The 21149-nt window shown below is 48.3% G+C and overlaps 1 protein-coding gene across 2 annotated transcripts in view; it reads left to right on the top strand.

Annotated features, from left to right (window-relative positions):
* RBM19 (RNA binding motif protein 19) overlaps positions 1-21149 on the top strand; it is a 105839-nt gene that overhangs the window by 16293 nt on the left and 68397 nt on the right. For both annotated transcript variants that reach the window (XM_077296440.1, XM_077296431.1), the window contains exons 8-11: positions 172-250; positions 2917-2988; positions 3581-3781; positions 4338-4468. In XM_077296440.1, coding sequence (XP_077152555.1) covers positions 172-250; positions 2917-2988; positions 3581-3781; positions 4338-4468 — 483 coding nt within the window. The remainder of the gene's footprint in view (positions 1-171; positions 251-2916; positions 2989-3580; positions 3782-4337; positions 4469-21149) is intronic.

The following is a 21149-nucleotide window of genomic DNA, read 5'->3' as shown; positions in this document are numbered from 1 at the left end:
CTCTTCAGCCTACAGAATAAATATTGGCAAATACACATTTAACCCTTCTGTAGTGAAAATTGTTTGCCATATCTGAACATGGTCTGAACAAGCACCAATAAATGTTTGCTTAAAATGCAAGAATGAACTAAAGACCACCTACTCATTACAAAATATGCTTTGTGTTTCCAGCAAAACATTCGAGAGTTTCTTCTACCACTAAAACCAGCTGCTATTCGAATAGTGCGAAATTCCTATGGAAACAAGACAGGTATGTTCTTTTGTACTTGTACAATTCTAAGACGTTGCAAAAATCTTAAAGTAACTTGAAATCTAGAAAGGAATGATTAAAGGGAACCTGTCAGTAAGTTTGTGCTGGCCAAACCACATGAGCAGCATAAATCAGAGTTTGGTTGCAAGACTGCAGCAAGGTATTTATTTCTTTGAAACGGTCCTTTTCAGAGAACACAAAATGTAAGGGTCTGGCTGGGGAGTAGAAATGGACAAGACTAGTCTGGCACTGCCCCTCACCAGTTGATTGACAAGTCTCTCTCTGTACATAGGGAGAGACCTACCTGTCAACTAGAGCATTATGGGGTAAGCCGTCCGGATCTTTAGACTACAGTGGAATGTTTCAGAGAAAATTATACCTGGCTTCATTCATGCTGCCCATTGTTTTCCCAGCATGAATCAACTGACAGGACCCCTTTAAACTGAATGGAAATAATCTTAATAACCTGAAAAATGTCATTTTTATTGTACTCTAGCTTGAAAAAGGCCCGCTAGGTCCAAAACGTTGCATCGTTTTTGTATCTTACCATGTGATTTTAAGGATGGAATTAAAAGCTACGTTTGATCCCTATTATTCTTTAGTGCTATGGAATTTTTGGATTTTCTATGAGTCCCATGGACATACAGAGAAGATTTCCATATATATATGTCTCAGGTTTTTTCATAATATGAAACAAAATAACATATAAAGAGGGGAGAATAATTCTTTGCAAATCTATTTTGGACAACAAAGTGAAATTAAAGTGTTTAGTGTGACTTGGATCGTAAGCCGTAGGTCCGGATAAGCAGTTCTTGAGTAACAAGGACAGACGGTGCTGGTGCAGCAGGACGGCTGAGATTGAGTGGACTGCAGTTGAGCATGTAATGGCTAGGGTCAAGATGCCGAACTGGGGTAGCATAGCTGAATCAGGTACGGCTGATATCGCGCAGCTGGAGCAAGAATGAGTTTAGAATGAAATGTGATCCCAAATGTAAGAAAACCTTGAGTTAAACAAAAAGGGTCTTCTAGCAGGATAATGACCCAAAGCACATATCCAAAATTGCACAAGAATGGTTAAAAATAGGAAAATTCAACTGTTTAAAACTGGCCATGAAGGAGTTGTGGTCAATTGAAATGGCTGGAGAGAGCGGAAAACTGGTATTTAAAAGCGTGAGCAACTTACCGTATATACTCGAGTATAAGCCGAGATTTTCAGCCAAAAAAAATGGGCTGAAAGTGACCCTCTCGGCTTATACTCGAGTCCGTGTCGGCGTGGGGTCGGCGGGTGAGGGGGAGCGGCGGCTGTCACATACTCACCTGCTCCTGGCGCTGTCCCTGCATGTCCCATGGTCTCCAGGCAGCTCTTCCTGTGTTCAGCGGTCACGTGGTACCGCTCATTACAGTAATGAATATGCACGCATATTCATTAATGAGCAGTACGTGACTGCTGAACACAGGAAGATGCCGCCGGATCCCGGAGACCATCTGACAGTGAGACGCTGCCAGGGGACCGCGCCGGGAGCAGGTGAGTATATCAGGGGAGGTGAGCATTGCACGATAGTCACCTTCCTCGTTCCATCGCTGCACGCTGCTCTGTCTTCCGTCCTCTGGCTGTGCCTGTTCAGGTCATTAGTGTGCGCGCCGCCCTCTGCCTGAACAGTCAGTGCAGAGGATGGAAGACAGAGCAGCGCACAGCGATGGAACGAGGAAGGTGACTATCGCAAGTGCCGGGGGCCTGAGCGAAGAGAGCGGAATATGTGATTTTTGTTTTATTTTAATCGCAGCAACAGCAAATGGGGCAAATGTGTGGAGCATCTTATGGAGCCACAATGTATGGAGCATCGTATGGGGCCCTAATGTATGGAGCATCTCATGGGGCCACAATGTGTGAAGCATCGTATGGGGCCACAATGTATTGAGCATCTCATGGGGCCACAATGTATGGAGCATCTCATGGGGCCATAATGTGTGGAGCATCTTATGGGGCCACAATGTATGGAGCATCTCATGGGGCCATAATGTGTGGAGCATCTCATGGAGCCATAATGTGTGGAGCATCTTATGGGGCCATAATCAACCTTTGTGCAGCATTGTATGGGACAAATGTTTCTATGGAGCATCTTATGGGGCCATTATTAACCTTTGTGCAGCATTATATGGGGCATATTTTAATATGGAGCATCTTATGGGGCCCATCATGAACTGTATGGAGCATTATATGGGGCTCCTGATTCAATATGGATATTCAAAAAAAACACTTAACCTACTGATGTCTCAATTAATTTTACTTTTATTGGTATCTATTTTTATTTTTGATATTTACCGGTAGCTGCTGCATTTTCCACCCTAGGCTTATACTCGAGTCAATAAGTTTTCCCAGTTTTTTTTTGTGTGGCAAAATTAGGGCGGTCGGCTTATACTCGGGTCGGCTTATACTTGAGTATATACGGTAATTAACATAAGATACTGGAAGTTTGCAGAAAATCTGCAATATCAAAAACTCACCAAATACTCATTGTGGGAATTTAGCCTTAGGCAGCAAAAGCAAAACCCACAGCATCTCTGCATCCGAAGTAATAAACAGCAAGATACTGATGTTTTTTTTTTGTCTGTATTCTACACTGTATGTTTACCTAGCAACCAACTTTTTATCTTTATCTTTTCAGGTTATATTTTTGTAGATTTTAATACTGAAGATGATGTGCATAAAGCACTTAAGAAGAATAAAGATTATATGGGTGAGTTGACATGTGATGATCACACTTAGACATCCTACATCAAGTCACATTTTCTTACATTACATGTGGCTGCTCGGTTTTCTTTACAATACAGTATGTCGGTATGTGCACAGTAGTAAAATGTAAGCATTCTGTGTATTGGTGACTTTTGCCCTCATGGTGCATCTGAAGTTAGCGAGGCTACAATTTTAGTGTTGACCTGAGTGAAGTTCCAGGTCATGAAGCGATTTGTAGTTACAATCAGCATTTTGCAGATCTTATTATGATTTAAATTTAGACATACCTAAAGATCTGCAATTTTTTTATTTCCACCGTTTATAATGGTTGGGTATAGGTAGATACATATTGAGCATTAATAAAGCATGTAAAGGCACCAGCACGGATGTCTTCTCTCGTTCAGTGATCCATACATTTTAGCTAGTTCGATTCCTTTGTTAATGCACTGAAAATAGCAAGTAATGTGCGTACAGTACTGTGATGTTCCGTTATTTCAGATCTAACAATGTTGATAACCTTAGTAAACCTAAATGAGTTATAAAATAGCTATTTCATTGGAAGGTAAAACTGATCGCTAAATTATATGAATCTGTAGGTGCGAGATACATTGAGGTTTTCCGAGTTGAGCAAACAAAAGAAGCAGATGTCTCAGGAAAACCACAGAACAGACCATGGGAACAGCGCCAAAATGATTCTGAGGTGCAAGAAGATTTGTCAGATTCGGGAAGACTTTTTGTTAGAAACCTGCCATACAGCTGTACCGAAGAGGACTTGGAGGCATTATTCTCCAAATATGGTAGGAAAGGGATGAACTATTTATCCTCATTAATGGAAATGAGCATAAAACTGATATTGTAGAGGTGATAATTATGCAGAATTGATTTCCAGGACCTGATAAACGTACGTTATTCTTCTAAGTCTAAGCCACTGTCCAAAATGTCAGTAAACATGGACTCCCTCTATACCGTTGGCTATAAATTGATTTTATGATATGAAGTGTTTTTGAAAATACGGTACTTACAAAGCTTCCTTCTTTTTTAATTTCTTTGAGCCATATTGTAACGTTTGTTGTTTTTTTTTTTAATTTATTACATCAAATCGGTTTGTGTCCCATGTATTTTATGGGCTCAGCACATTCATATGACTGAATAAAGTGTAGGGAAGAGCTGTGAAGATATGCAGCACCAATCCTTCTCAGAAATGTAGGGGTCCTAGCACTGGGACCACAACCAAGCAGAAATCCATGTCACAACCTTGTCATAAACTATACGTTATTAGGAAACTAATATTAATGTTGTAAATGCTTCATCTAAGAAAGTTATTTATTCACGAATTCTTTTTTCCACCTTCAGGTCCTCTCTCAGAAATCCATTTTCCGATTGACAAGCTAACTAAGAAACCTAAGGGGTTTGCTTTTATTACATACCTTATTACAGAGCATGCTGTGAAAGCTTATGCAGATGTTGATGGACACATTTTTCAGGTGCGTACTTGGTTTTGTAATAACAGGAATTACATATACCGTATTTTGCGGATTATAAGACACCCTGGGTTAGAAGACGCACCCAAAATTTTGAGGAGAAAAATAGGAAAAAACGTATTTTCTCCTACGCCTTATTGGGGGACACAGGACCATAGGTGTATGCTGCTGCCACTAGGAGGACACTCAGTGAACACATAAAAAATTACCTCCTCCTCTGCAGTATACACCCTCTCTCTGGCTAAGATTGAACCAGTTCTTGTTTAGTGTCTGTAGGAGGCACTTGGGTGTGGTTTTCCAGTCCACCACCTGACAGCACCATTGGAGGACGTCCTTCTTATCCGTAGTGGGACAGGAACCACAAGTTAAAAGGACCCTCCCCACTCCACCCATCAGTGTTTTTCCTGTCCCACTGCGGATAGGAACTGCAAGACGCCCTCCGACGGTGCTGTGCAGATGGTGGGGATCGGGGGGCCCAGCCTTTCCCTTCCCCGCCGCAAGATATCTGCGGCTGATACCTGCCATGGGGGGTCCCTCAGCCTCCCCAGTGTAGCGCTGCTCCTGGGGTCCGGTCCGCTTCCTCCTCGGGGGGCTCTCGGCCCGGGTGCCTGCATGCCGGGAGGTGTATGCGGCGACCGCTTCCAGCAGCGGCCGGTTCCAGCGTGCGGCCGCGGTTTCCGGGTCCAGCGGCCGCGTCACTTCCGGTTGCGACGACCGCGTCACTTCCGGTGCGACCAGCATGGAGGATGACGCCGGCAGCAGCGCCGGCCTCGGTGAGGGGCTCAGCGCGGTCACCGCAGCGGCGGTAAGGAGGGCAGGATCAACCAGGTAAAACCTATATAATCTCACCAGGGGGGTCTGTATACCGCCGGCCATCCTGACAAAGGGAGCACTCGGCTATACGTAGAATTGTCACTAATGGAGGAGACTGCCAGACCTGAGGGGACTGACCAGCTTCAGGGGCACGTGAGTGGGCTATGCAAAGCCATACCACAAAGCTCACCCCTCCCCCTGCTTCCTACTTACGGTGCCACGTGTCTCTATTTTACCCTAGGCTGAGCCTTCCATCCCCACAGCCGAAAGAAAAAAATCGGGGAAAAATAAATGCCCGCTATGTTCCACTAAGTTTCCGGAAAACTGGCGGAAACCATTGTGCAAATCATGCGCATCCAAAATTGTGGGTGATAAGCAGACAGCGCTGCTATCCAGTATGAGGACCATGATACGACAGGAGGTTCAGGCTTCTATCTCAAGCTTGAATCTTCCCCAGGCTACTCAGTCAGAACCGCAGACTTCACGGAAGAGGCCGAGGGAATCTAGCCCCTCTTCCGAGGGTGAGGTTTCGGGGGATTCTGATCAGGAAGAAAGAGACGGATCTGTGGGCAGAGGGAAGAGATATCTCTTCTCCGCAACAGACACGGATGAGCTTCTTTATGCTGTGCGTAACACCATGCAGCTACAAGATACACCAGAGGAGACCTCGATCCAGGACGAGATGTTTGGCGGATTACATGCCCAAGTGGCAAAAGTCTTCCCCGTCAACAACCACATTCGTTCCATGATCCTGGAAGAGTGGCAGGAAGCGGAGAAGAAGCTAGTGATTCCCAGGGACTTTAGACTTCGTTTGCCCTACAACCCTGAGGACATTAAAGTGTGGGATGAAGTTCCCAAGATCGATGTCCCACTAGCAAAGGTGGCGAAGAAGACCTCAATCCCATTTGAGGACTCTTCCGCATTAAAAGATCCTATGGATCGTAAAGCAGACGGTTTGCTAAGGAGAACTTGGGAGTCCTCCGCGGCAATAATACGGGCCAATATAGCGGCAACCTCCGTAGCCCGGTCAATGCACTTATGGATTGATGATTTAGAGGATCACCTCAAAGCCAAAACTTCCAGAGAGGTTATCCTTAAATCATTGCCATTGCTCAAACTCGCAACAGGCTTTATGGCAGACGCTTCTGCCGAATCTGTAAGGTTCGCGGCTAGAAGCGAATCCCTGTCTAATGCGGCCAGAAGAGCCATATGGCTTAAAACCTGGTCGGGGGATCTCCAGTCAAAAAATAAATTGTGTGGAATCCCATTCTCAGGAAATAAAGTATTTGGGCCAATTCTAGACGATATTCTAGAAAAGGCCTCAGATAAAAAGAAAGGTTTCCCTGAGGAGAATACCAAAAAATATCAGCCCTTTCGTAGGTCCCGACCTGGTCAGAGGACAGACTACAAGGGGAAAGGGAAGACTGGGAGGTGGTCTTATCCCAAGGGTGGAAAAGGTAGAGATTCCATCTTCCCTAGTGCAGGTACACCAAAGTCAAATAAATGACATAAAGGTGGGAGGTCGATTACAGAAATTTCTAGGGGGTTGGCAGAAGGTGTCCCAGAATCCTTGGATTCTACAAGTAATTGCACAGGGATACAAATTAGAATTCTCCGGCAGTCCCCCAGAAAGATTTGTAGTAACCCGACCTTGCCCGCTCTCCGACTCCTCCATGTGGACAAACATCCAGGAGCTGTTAGAATTAGAAGCGATTATGCCAGTTCCCATCTCAGAAAGAGGCGAAGGCCATTATTCTCATTTATTTTCAATAAAGAAACCGTCCGGGGACTCCCGGACGATTATAAACTTAAAACCATTAAACAAATGGGTACGGTACAAAAGATTCCGGATGGAATCTATAAGATCCACGACGCCTCTAATAGACAAAGACATGGTAATGTGTACCCTAGATCTGAGCAATGCATACTATCATGTCCCGATACACCTCTCCTACCAAAAATTCCTGAGGTTTGCCATAATGAACAGGGGGATTGTACATCACTTTCAGTTCAGATGTCTCCCCTTCGGGCTTGCTTCAGCGCCCAGGATCTTTACCAAGCTGATGTCGGAAGTGGTGGCCTATCTGAGGAATCAGAATGTGACCATAGTCCCATACCTGGACGACTTCCTGATAATGGCGAAATCACAGAAACTCCTCAAGATAGACTGCACTTTCACCCTTTCCATCTTACAAGAGCTGGGGTGGATTGTGAACTGGAAAAAGTCCTGCCTGGTCCCAAATTCCAGAATAAAATTTTTGGGGGTGATCTTGGATTCCAACCTAAGAACATCTTTCTTACCAGAAGACAGACAAGAGGCCTTGATCAGACACATCCATCAATTCAGAAGAAGTACCCCCTCCATAAGAGATGCAATGAGGATACTTGGCTTCATGACAGCATGCATACCCTGTGTGAAATGGAGCCAATTCCACTCACGGGAGTTGCAAAGAGAAGTCCTAGGATCCTGGAACAGGAAACAGAGTTCCCTAGACAGGAAGATGCTTGTGTCTCCGTCAGTGAAGAGATCCCTAACCTGGTGGACCAGACCGAGGAACCTGAGAGAGGGAGTACCGTGGGTACTCGATCCCTGTGTTACGGTTACCACAGACGCCAGTCAATACGGATGGGGCGGTCATATAGGAAGAACATACTACCAGGGAGAATGGACTCCTCAGATTGCGGCAAGATCATCGAATTTCAGAGAGCTGTATGCGATCTGGAAAGTGTTGAGCCAGGCCCAGTCATTGGTCCGAGACAGACACGTGAGAATACTGTCCGACAATGTCACAGCAGTGGCATTTCTGAGACACCAGGGAGGTCCGAGACATCCACCACTGCAACACTTAGCAGACCAGATTTTCAGGTGGGCAGAAAGATCTGTCAAATCCATCTCGGCAGTTCACCTGGAAGGTACCAAGAATCAACTAGCAGATTTCTTGAGCCGAAAGTCGGTACATCCCGGAGAGTGGGAACTGAACCCGGAAGTATTCAGCTGTCTATGCCAGAAATGGGGCACACCTCAGGTGGACCTCTTTGCCGCCAGGTCAAACGCAAAGGTCAGAGCATTTTTTTCTCTGAATCCTCTAGATGGAGCCACAGCAGTAGACGCCTTGTCTCAGTATTGGGGAGAAGGCCTCCTGTACGCCTTTCCGCCTCTTCCTCTGATATCGAAGACACTCAGGAAGATACGAGACGAGAGAGCAACTGTAATCCTGGTGGTTCCCTTCTGGCCAAAAAGAAGCTGGTTTTCTCTACTGTCCAGGATGTCAACAGAAGAACCAGTCTTTCTACCGAACAGGCAGGACCTTCTGCTTCAGGGTCCGGTGTTCCACAAGAATCCAGACTCTCTGCACCTATCTGCTTGGATCCTGAACGGCAAACCTTAAGATCCAGAGGCCTGTCAGAAGAGGTCATTACCACTCTCCAGGCAAGCAGAAAGCCGGTGACTTCGGCGATTTACAACAAGATCTGGAAGCGGTATTGTTCCTTTCTGGGAGAAGGTCATGTGGATACTTCAAAACCAGATATCCCCAAGATCCTCGATTTCCTGCAACTCGGATTTGACAAGGGCCTTCGGCCTAGTACTCTAAAAGTACAGATTGCAGCACTTAGTGTATTTTTTGATACATCACTAGCTTCCCATCCCTGGATAGCAAGATTTTCCAGGGCCACACAGAGAATGAGGCCACTTGTGAGGAAATCAACTCCTCCTTGGGACCTAAACCTGGTCCTTAACACTTTGTGTAAAACCCCTTACTTACTGTCAGAAGATATGGACATAGCCAATCTCTCCTTTAAAACCGCCTTCCTAATTGCCATCACATCGGCTAAAAGGCTAGGGGAGATGCAGGCTCTTTCTATCCAGAACCCATATCTTCAAATCTTTGACGACAGAATAGTCTTCAAACATAACCCAGCTTTCCTCCCCAAAGTAGTATCATCTACCAATATAAATCAGGAAATAATCCTTCCTTCTTTCTGCCAACACCCTAAAAACGCAAAAGAAGGGGTCTACCATAACCTTGACGTTAGGGAGACTGTTCTAAAATACCTGGGGGCGACAGAAAGCTGGAGACGGGACACTAACTTATTTATTCAATACGGTGGTCCAAATAGGGGTTGCAAGGCAGCAAAATCAACCATTTCTAGGTGGATTAAAAACATGATTAGCCTAGCATATACAAACCAAGGGAAAGATCCCCCGGATACTCTTAGGGCCCACTCAACACGAGCTATCTCTACATCATGGGCAGAGAAGGGGGGAGCCTCAGCTGAGCAAATCTGTAGGGCGGCGACTTGGACTAGTCTTTCTACCTTTGCTAGACACTATAAAATAGATGTCGTATCAGACCAATTAGCCTTTGGTAGGAAAGTCTTACATGCAGTAGTCCCACCCTAGTTAACATCCTTTGGTATTCTCCAATGGTGCTGTCAGGTGGTGGACTGGAAAACGGTAATTAGTTCTTACCGGTAATTGTATTTCCAGGAATCCACCTGACAGCACTACTAGTTCCCTCCCACTGCAAACTTTTACTACTGACTAATGTGATGTAACATTGGTGTGTAATTGTAAATAAACTCTTTTTTGCATCCATCCAGATGTGGTACTTAGAAAATCACTGATGGGTGGAGTGGGGAGGGTCCTTTTAACTTGTGGTTCCTGTCCCACTACGGATAAGAAGGACGTCCTCCAATGGTGCTGTCAGGTGGATTCCTGGAAATACAATTACCGGTAAGAACTAATTACCGTTTTTCAGACCCCAACGTTCTTATTTTTAATTTTCTGTAAATTTTTATTTTTTAATTAACGAAATGAAGGGGGCGACGGATTCCTTTCCGTTCTCCCCCCAAACCATGTTCCTCTCCAGGGCTGGAAAAAAAAAAGGGGCCCCCACCTAACGGCGTTACAACAGCCCCACGATCGCTGGCGGAAGGAGGGTCCTCTCCATCCCCCTCTATAGGGAGGATGGATTGAGCTCATACCCTCAGGATATCATCAGCGACCTCCGTGAGTATGAGCCCCCGGGCTTCCCTGCGAAGGATGGTGCTGGTCCTGGTCCCTGGGGTGAGGAACCACTAGCTTGGCGCCAGCGGCGGTTCGTTCGGTGATCATCGCGGCCCTCCTTATCAGCCGGGAGGCCCCAAAAATTTAGTCCCTGGCTTTCAGCCGGACTAGGCCGCAATTAACATGGCGCCGCCTACCGCCGGAGCTCCGCCCACGTACCTGGCGCTTCTTGTCCTGAACAAGAGGCGCCGCTTATAGTCTCGGGGGCCATATTTTCCGGCATCTGCGGTGGGATCTCGCTATCTGAGCCTCTCAACGCTACAGGACCGCCGAACTCCCTTCTGCGGTCTCCAGACACCGACTCCTGCCCTGGGGACACAGACACAGGACCCTGGGTAAGCTGCTTCAGCCTCTGGAAGAAAGCTTAACCCCTTCTCTGCACCTATAGCACACACTTTGCTCTAACTCTAAGACACACTATGTCTCAATCTAAGGAGACCAAATGGGTTAATAAAAAAACTCTGCGTTTTTTTACCTCATGTGCCACTTGCAATACTACTTTGCCACATGCCCACAGTACCCCTTTATGCACGAATTGTGACCCGGCCTGTGTGCAGCTGCCTCACGCTGCCAATGTAGCCACTGACTCAGCTGAGCCTAGCCCTCCTGAGTGGGCCACTTCCCTGTCACAATCTATGGCTTCCCTGGCCAAGGCAATAGACTCTCTCCGGGGTCCCTGCATAAGTCAGAACACCCCTCTGCCCACCACGGTGGACTCTGGCGCCGGTACGGAACCGTCTACCTACAGGGGGCATACTCAGTTACGGGGGGCTCAGGGTTCCAGAAAGAGGACCCATGTTGCATCCCCCAATCACGCTTGTGCTTCGGCATCTGCGAACTCCATTTCTCGCTTCCCTTCTCCTGAGGGTCGCAGCGCACATGACTCTGAATATGAGTTTGATGCGTCTTTAATCCAGGACTCCTCGACCTGTCAAGGATTCCCTCATTGAGGCGGTCAATAAGACCCTGATGGTGGACAAGGAATCCATTTCCACTCCGGAAACCGTGGTGTCTTTTAAGAAGACTAAACGCGTCCAAAAAATATTTGTTAATCATCCTGAGTTTAAGGACATTGTCCAGAAACACAGGGACCACCCAGATAAAGGGTTCACGGGTCAAAAACCTATTGAGTCCAAATATCCTTTTGCTCCAGATCTAATGAAGGATTTGCTGCACTCTCCTTCAGTGGATCCTGCTGTATCACGTCTCGTATCCAAAACACTCCTATCTTTGTCCGACGGTTCTTCAGTCAAAAACCCTACTGACTGTCAAATTGACTACCTGGCTCGCTCAGTCTTTGAGGCTTCAGGAGCAGCTCTTTTCCCATCCTTCGCTGCGACTTGGGTGGCCAAGGCAATGGTCGCTTGGGCAGAGGTGTTAACCACAACCATCCACGATGGCATTCTTCCCCCGGAGGTGGCCAAACTCGCTAGCCAAATAGCTCAAGCCGGGGACTTCGTAGTTAACGCCTCTATAGATGTGGCCAATTGCGCTGCACAGGCAGCCGCAAACGCAGTCTCCATCAGAAGGGCCCTGTGGCTCCGAAATTGGCGAGCAGATTCTGCTTCCAAAAAATCTTTGACCTCTCTGCCTTACCAAGCTGGTCGATTATTTGGAGAAAAACTAGACCAAATTATTTCCGATTCTACCGGAGGAAAGAGTAATTTCTTCCTCGGCAAAGACCTGCCCGGCCCTTTCAGAATCAACAACAGCCTCGGTTCTGGCCTTTTCGCAACAACTCCAGTTGGTCCTCCACAGCCTTCTCTTCGGGTTCAGGGCGAACTCTGCGTGGATACAGAGGTTCCCTGGTCTCATACAGACCTAACTGTACCTGGAAACCCAGACAGAGGTCATCCAACTCTAAGGGACCCAGATCCCTTAGACCTACACAATGCCTCGTCGCTACATCCAGCGGACACTGACAAATTAGGCGGTCGCTTTTGTTCCGACAAGCCTGGCTCTCGGTCGTTCTCGACGAGTGGGTCGGAGAGCTGGTGTCCTCCGGATACAAAATCGAGTTTTCTTCCCCTCTCCCGACACGTTTTTTCCAGTCTTCTCCTCCCAAAACAAAAACATCAGCCTTTCATCAGGCCATACAGGTGCTCCTGAAGAGACGGAGTCATTATTCCGGTCCCCCAGGACCAAAGGTTCAGGGGGTTTTACTCGAACCTATTTGTGGTCCCAAAGAAGGACGGTTCACTACGATCCATACTACACCTAAAGCTGTTAAACAACTTTGTCAAGGTCCGACGCTTCAGAATGGACTCTACGTTCTGTTGTCGCGTTCATGGAAAGAGGAGAGTTCCTAGCATCCATAGGACATCAAGGATGCTTACCTTCACATTCCAATTTTTCCCTTTCATCAACAGTTCCTGCGCTTCGCATTCCGCGACAAACACTTCCAGTTTGTGGCCTTGCCCTTTGGCCTTGCCACCACCCCCAGGGTTTTCACCAAGGTCATGGCAGCTGTCAAGGCCATTCTTCACACTCGGGGAGTGGTGGTACTTCCGTATCTGGATGGCCTACTAATCAAGGGCCCATCCTATCCAGCCTGCTAGGAGTCCGTCGGTATCACGGTGGATACTCTCTCGCCTGGGCTGGAAAATAAACTTTGAGAAGTCATCTTCGGTTCCGCCTCAGCGAATTTCCTTTTTGGGCATGATCCTGGACTCTTCCCGCGGGTTGGTCATTCTCCCTCCAGAAAAGGTTTTGGCCTTACAACAGGGAGCACGCAGTCTCTCCTGCCAAGTTCCTCACTCCATTCGTTTCAGCATGCGCATCCTCTGGAAAATGGCAGCAGCGATGGAAGCGGTTCGCACAGTTCCATCTCCGTCCCTTGCAACATACGCTGTTGTTGGCCTGGGAAAGGAGCCCATTCTCGCTCAACCATCGATTCCATCTGCCTCTGCCAGTCAGGCAAATCCTCAGGTGATGGACGCTGAAGTCCTCCCTGAACCAAGGGAAGTCTTTTCTCCCAGTAAGCTGGTTAGTGGTGACCACCGACGCCAGCCTTTTGGGCTGGAGGGCAGTTTTCAGCCACAACACGGCACAGGGTCGTTGGTCCACTCGAGTCGCGTCTCCCAAATCATCATCTTGGAGATACGAGCAATCAGACTTGCCTTACTTAGTTTTCACCATCTCCTCGCAGGTCACCCCATCAGAATCCAATCTGACAATGCCACAGCGGTGGCGTATATAAACCGTCAAGGGGGAACCCGCATCAGGATGGCCATGCACAAAGTGAGTCATATCCTCCGTTGGGCCGAGAGCAACCACTCGCCCGTGTGTGGAGAATTGGGCGCCGGGCCTCGCCTCGGGAGAGTGGTTTCTCCATCCAGAAGTCTTCCAGCAGATTTGCCATCGCTGGGGGACTCCGGATGTGGACCTTAAGGCTAAACAACAAGGTTCCCTAGTTCATTGCCCGATCACTGGATCCACGCGCGGTCGGATCAGACGCACTGGTGCTGCGGTGGCATCAGTTCCGATTCCCGTACATCTTTTCCCCTCTCCCCTTGCTCCCGAGGGTCATCAAGAAAATCAGAGCAGAGGGGGTACCAGTGATCCTAGTCGCGCCGGGCATGGTACGCCGAACTCATCCAACTGGTCTCCGACATCACCTGGCGACTACCAGATCGCATGGATCTACTCTCACAGGGCCCGATTTACCACCAGAACTCCGGGGCCCTGTCTTTGATGGTGTGGCCATTGAATCCTGGTTTTAGCCCAAGCTGGATTCTCTCCTGGGGTTTCCTCCACCTTGATTAGTGCTAGGAAGCCCGTATCCATGCGCATTTATCATCGCACCTGGCGAATTTTCTTTTTATGGTGCAACACCCATGGATGTTCTCCTCTGGTGTTCTCCATTCCTTCTATATTGGAATTCCTCCAGTCAGGATTAGAATCGGGTCTCGCTCTAAGCTCGCTCAAAGGACAAGTGTCAGCTTTGTCGGTTCTATTCCAATGCAAAATTGCCACCAGACTACCGGTTAAGACGTTCATTCAGGGAATCGCCTGCGTGGCTCCTCCCTATAAATTGCAGCTGGATTCATGGGATCTTAATCTTGTTCTCGGAGTCCTTCAAGAGTCTCCTTTCGAACCACTGCAGGACGTCTCGCTAACTTTTCTTTCCTGGAAAGTGGTCTTTCTAGCAGCGATTACGTCAATCAGACGAGTTTCGGAGTTGGCAGCTCTGACCTGCCGACCCCCGTTCTTGATCTTTCTTCCAGATAAAGCAGTCTTGGGGACTACCCCCCCCCCCTCTTTCCTACCCAAAGTTGTTTCCTCTTTTTTTCACCTCAACGAGGAGATTGTTTTGCCTTCATTCTGTTCAGCACCAGTCCATCGTATCGAGAAAGCGCTCCACACTCTCTATGTGGTTAGGGCTCTTCGACGGTACATCTCTCGGACGGCTCCCTTCCGCAAGTCAGATGTCCTGTTCGTGCTTCCAGAGCGACCTAGGAAGGGTCTACCCGCTTCAAAGGCCACGCTAGCCAAGTGGATCCGCTTGGCTATTCAAGAATCCTACAGTGTCAGGAACACTCCTATCCCAGCAGGGATTAAGGCGCATTCGACTCGGTCAGTGGGCGCCTCTTGGGCCATTCGGCACCAGGCGTCAGCACAACAGGTCTGCAAAGTTGCGACTTGGTCCAGTTTGCATAATTTTACAAAACACTACCACGTTCATTCTCAATCCTCGGCAGATGCTGCCCTTAGCAGGCACATTCTGTAATCGGCAGTACCTCAGTTATAAGCTATTATTAGCAGTTGTGTTATTTCCCACCCAGGGACTGCTTTAGGACGTCCCATGGTCCTGTGTCCCCCAATGAGGCATAGGAGAAATAGGGATTTTTGTGTACTCACCATAAAATCCTTTTTTCCGAGCCAGTCATTGGGGGACACAGCACCCACCCTGTTTGTTGTTAGTCCTTCGGTTTTGACATAGTTTATTGTCTTATGTTTAATGCTCCTACTGCTTTGCTACCGAACTGCTTCAATCTTAGCCAGAGAGAGGGTGTATACTGCAGAGGAGGAGTTAATTTTTTATGTGTTCACTTAGTGACCTCCTAGTGGCAGCAGCATAACCACCCATGGTCCTGTGTCCCCCAATGATTGGCTTGGAGAAAATAATTTTTAATAAAATGGTGGTTCTTATAATCCATGCTTCTTATTGCTTACCGGGGGTGGTGGCTGCGGTGAAGCTGGGTCCCAGGGTCGCAGCTGCAGGAGGCAGGAGTGGAGCGTTGCTGCAGGCCGCAGGCTGGTATGAGGGGGTGTTCGGATGTGCGCCACTGCGGGTGTTCGGTGGTGCGTGGGCTCTGCCGACATTTTGTGAAAGCCCAGAGTCCCCGCACTACGGTACATGGTTCACTGTGCGGTGGACTCTGGGGAAAATGGCTGCCAGGGGCGGCGCATGCGCAGTTGGAGATCTCGGTACCAAGATCTCAGGAGGCCTGCAGCAACGCTCCACTCTTGCCTCCTCCAGCAGCGACCCTGAGACCCTGCCCCACCGCGGCCGGTAAGGTATGTCTGCATTATAAGATGCACCCCTATTTTCCCCCCAAATGTGGAGGAAAAAAAGTGCGTCTTATAATCCGAAAAATATGGTATTTCAATAAGTTCATTATTTTATGCCATATAGGCTTCTCATCAGATAAATTGGGAGAACTTTATAATCATCGTCCAGAATAATGGACTCGTGGCATTTTTTGGTGAGATTTAATGTTTACTGCAGGGTCTGGAGAAAGTGAAGAAGCGCTTGTTTCTAAAGGTTCTCATTACATATCTACAGTTGTACTCAGTCTGAATAATCATGTGTGAAGTAAATAATCTAGGTTTTAATCATGGTAAAATGTAATTAATTTGCTACAGTATCTGAACTTTTTTACATGTAAGCAAGAATGTTTTCATCTACTGCCAGCAAATAAAGATTTTCAAGTGCATGGCATTTGGCAGGAAAAGGAGGAAGGAAACATAGTGAAAAACACAGTGGGGGATGTATACAGACCCATGTCACTGCTTTCTATTGTCCACCACAGTTCTGGATTCACAGCTACACTTCTCAATGCTTGCGACAAAGAGCAGTAATCATTTATCTCTGTGTACTGTTTGTGTATGAAATCAACAAGTGTCCACCCACTGTTTCTCAACCCACTGAAAATTGGGAGATAAAGTCTCAAGATGAGAATGCTGGAGAAAACTGCAGGATACAAGTCATAATGGCTAGAGATGCTATTATTCCTCAGGATACACATGTGACTACTTATTTTGAGCCATCGCCTAAAATGACATTTAGATTTTAACTTTTTTGTTGCACAATGAAACTTTGTGAAGAAAAAAAAAAAAACAACAAAATATTATGCTCTGGCCCATAAAGGGAGCCTGTCACCATGAAATGCAGTCCAATCCTCAGGGATATTATAGCAGGGGCAGCTGAGTAGATTGATACATAGTTCTGTGAGTAAAGATTTAATATAACGTGTGTTATTTCTGTATGCACACTTAAACAAAAAAAAGTCACTGATAGTACCACCCATTGGACCAAAAATCCCAGCAAGAGCAAAGGTTTAATGTATTTAAAACACCGGTTATACTGCATCTCTTCTCACAAAACTGTATACCAGTCTACTCTGCTCTTTGTTCTATAACATGAGGCCTATAGATTGGATTGAATTTTATGGTGACAGGCTCCCTTTAAATAGATACTAAAAAGGGACCTGCTACCAAGTCAAAAGTGGCCAGTTTTTACTTTTTTTTTTTTTTTTTTATACCGCTGTTCCCCTGATTAAAAACAAACAATGGAACAACCACTTCACGACCACGAATACGCCTTTTAACGGTGGCAGTTAAGGCGCTGAGAAATAAGGTTCTAGCGCCCCCCAGCGTCGGAAAATCTCTGGGGTCTCGGCTATTGGTGGTAGCCGAGACCCCAGTGAACATGATTCGGGTCGGTTTTCACCGTCCGCAGTCTTGTGATTGCTGTTATTCACCGAATAATGGCAATCGCAAAAAAAGTCTGATTTTTCCCATTCTCTATACTCTGCTATGATCTAGCATACCAAAGGAGAGAGAAATGGGGTCCCCTGGGCCCTCCCCAGTACCTCTGGCATCCCTGGACCCTCCAGCTCCGTCCCACGGCCCTCCATGCCATCATCCCGGAAGAAGATGACGGGCTCTTCCGCAGTGCGCCCGCTGAGATCTGCCGGCTGATACTCGGCAACAATAAGAGATTTTTTCCTATTGGTTCACTTTGATCACTGTGATAGACCCTATCACAGTGGTCAAAATAAAAAAAATAGTAAATCAAAGCCTCCTTTATCACCCCCTTAGTTAGATAAAAGTAATAAAATAAAAAAAATGTATTTTTTTCCATTAGGGTTGGGGTTAGATCTAGGGTTAGAATTGTAGCTAGAGTTGGGGTTACCATTGTGGTGTTGAGGTTAGCGTTATGGTTGTGGTTAGGGTTGGAGTTAGAATTGTTTTTTTTACTCTGTCGCCTCATTGGGGGACACAGGACCATGGGTGTTATGCTGCTGTCCACTAGGAGGCGACACTATGCATAATCTGAAAAAGATTAACTGTGGCTCCTCCTGTGCAGTATACACCCCTGGACGGCATCAGCCTTCTCCAGTTTTTGCTTAGCGTCGCAAAGGAGGCACACCTAAAGATTTTTACTCCGTTTTCCGACGGGATTACAGATGAAGAAAAGAGGGTCTCCTGTGAGACTCCCGGCATGGCTCCTTCCTCGGCCCCCTATTATGGGGTGCCCAGTTGAAGTTGAGATGGCTATTCCCCATGCTGCTCCTTCCCCAGCCCCTCGGGTGCTGGTTCGAAGTCGAGACCCCCCCTCCTTCCCCAATTCCTTTTGGTTTCTGGGTTAAGGTCGAGGCGAGGATAAAGGCCCCTGAAGGTGACAAGCACCCTCCCTATCCCCCTCTGGGGGTATTAGGTTGACACCTCAGGTAGGGCCTGTACAGGCAGCATCCTACAGCTCCCAGCAATGGGCCAGCACACTGCGCCTGCATCCAGGGACCCCAGCCCAGCTGCGGGCTCCTGTTGGGGCCGGGGGGAGTGCAGGCAGGCATGGCACATACAGACACAGGGCTCCCTGCGTCCCTGTCTCTGCGGCAGCACCAGCTCTATACTGCCTCAGGGGGACCCCTCACAGGACTCCCCTCTCGCTTACAGCCCCACCGCTATCCTGCCTTTAAATCCGGAGGGGTCCGGTTCAGATCCGACCCCCTCCCGGACTTTAGCGCCGGCCTGGAGCCCTTCTGGGCCTCAGGCATCTACTTTAGGCCCCGGCTTCGGCCTAGCTGAAGCCACAGCCTCCTCTCCACCCCCCGGCCCGCCCCCCGGATGACAAATATGACACTCTACCGTGTCATACAGGGGGCGGATCGAGACAGAAAGGGCGCGTTTTTACACAGCCTTGCCGCCTTTTTACAGCTCTCCGCCCCCTTCTCCTCCTCTCTTTTCTGTCTCTGCAGCCATTTTCGGCTGCAGATTAACCCTGCATCTCCCGGTCTGCAGGACCAGGACCAGGCAGCCAGTCTGCGGGGGGGGCACAGGACTGTGGATCTTCGGCGCTGGACCTAGGGGCACACTGGTGGGGTAAGATCACAGCTGGGTTCTTTTTACTCAGCTGTGAATCCATATTACCTATAAGGCTCCCCTGTAGGTTCTCTACCCCTGTAAGGTCCATCTGCTGGCAGCACCTCTGCACTTTGTGCACTATGCAGGGCTCAAGGTCCAAGAGAACCAGGCAGAACTGCTATTATGCATTCTGCACAGCCTGCGGGACCGCTCTCCCCAGTAGTAGCACGTACCCGCATTGTCAGAACTGTATACAAACTAATGTGTCACAGCCTCAAGAAGCCACTGCCTCGGTATCTAATGCCACGCCGGAATGGGCCACTCAGATATCGCAATCTATGACGCAGTCTATAGATAACCTAACTTCCACATTGCTTCAGGCTCTGCAGGGTCATGCCCCGGCTATGAACGTTACCCAGCAAAGGGAGAGCTTGACTCAGGAACAAGATGACCCTGGCACATCCACGTCTAGGTCAGGACGCAAGCGGATCCATAGATCAAGTCCATCTGCGTCATCCCATAGCACACGGTCATCCCCCTCTAGGGAGAGACACCGTAGCTCCAGGTCATCTAGACCGTCCCATTCCAGGGACAGACAATGCAGATCTCCGCAATCCCCAACTAGAGAAGGCCTCCTCCCCAGCCCACCCAGCAGGGGACGCCTCAGTGATACACAGGATTCAGAAGACATCTGCGACTCTGACTCGGACAGAGAAACGGAGGGGTCCCTGATCCCAATCCCTCCTAGCAATACAGCGCTAGTTGAGGACATAATATCGTCCATCCATCGGGTGCTGGACATTTCTGATCCGCCACCAGAGGCCCCAGAACATAAGATTTCCTTTGAAGGACCTCTGAAGCCGCCTAAGGTTTTCTCTAACCACCCAGAGTTTAAGGCGATCCTTAAAAAACAGCTCTCACAGCCTGAGAAAAAATTCGCTAATCGCAAATATCTGGAGGCGAGGTACCCCTTCCCACAGAAGGACACCAAGGAATGGACAGATCCACCTGAAGTGGATCCCCCAGTCTCCAGGCTAGCAGCACAGACCCTCCTTTCACTGCCAGATAGCTCAACCCTCAGGGACGCAGCAGACCGGCAGGTAGAACGCATGGCTCGTTCAATTTTTGAGGCAGCAGGAGCATCCCTGGCTCCCGCGTTCGCCTCAGTTTGGGCTGCCAAGGCCATCCTGGCCTGGGCAAAGAATTTACAAGCCTTCCAAGCATCCGCTCCTGAACTGTCGGACCAAGCGGTTCAAATTGCAGTTGTAGCAGATTACATGCTCCATGCAGCTCTGGATTCAGCAAAGGGAGTCGCGGGGATAGCATCAAACGCCATCACGATTCGGCGTATCCTCTGGCTGCGGGAATGGAAAGCGGACGCAGCCTCAAAGAAGTCCCTCACGCACCTCCCCTACCTCAGTGGGAGACTTTTCGGTGAACAGTTGGATACTATGATATCCAACGCCACAGGGGGTAAGAGTACTTCTCTTCCCCAACTGAAACCTAAACGCACTTACAAGAAGCGTAACCAAACTCGATTCCGATCCTTTCGGAATTCCTCCGGCTGGTCCGTCTCACGTCCAGTACAAAATCGTAACCGTTCCCCACGCAGGGACAACTCACGATCGACGCAAAGGTCGGACAAGACCTGGCAGTCAAAAGCAGGCCAGTCTAAGCCCAGAGGAGGAAAATCTCAGACTTTCTCTTCCTCATGACTCACGGACTCCGGAAGACACCACACCAGTAGGCGGCCGACTTTTGCTCTTTCATCAAGTCTGGCTGCCTATTACAGAAGACAGGTGGGTCATGGAACTTGTGTCTTCCGGATACAAAATAGACTTCACCTCCAACCCACCGGACCGGTTCTTCCTCTCTGTCCCCCCAAAACCGCCAGCCAAGGCTCAAGCCTACCACCAAGCGGTCTCCTCGCTTTATCAATCAGGAGTCCTAGTACCGGTACCCACGACCGACCGCTTCCGAGGGTTCTACTCCAATCTGTTCGTAGTTCCCAAGAAGGGAGGCAGCGTACGGCCCATACTAGACCTAAAACAGCTCAACAAATATGTACGGGTCCATCACTTCCGCATGGAGTCCCTTCGGTCCATCATTGCGTCCATGGAGAAGGGAGAATATCTCGCCTCCATAGACATACAAGACGCATACCTGCATATACCCATTGCACCTGCCCATCAGAGGTTTCTCAGGTTCGCA

This window comes from Ranitomeya variabilis, chromosome 1, assembly GCF_051348905.1.
Source record: "Ranitomeya variabilis isolate aRanVar5 chromosome 1, aRanVar5.hap1, whole genome shotgun sequence".
Taxonomy (NCBI): Eukaryota; Metazoa; Chordata; class Amphibia; order Anura; family Dendrobatidae; genus Ranitomeya; species Ranitomeya variabilis.
This window is presented reverse-complemented; position numbering and strand designations above follow the sequence as displayed.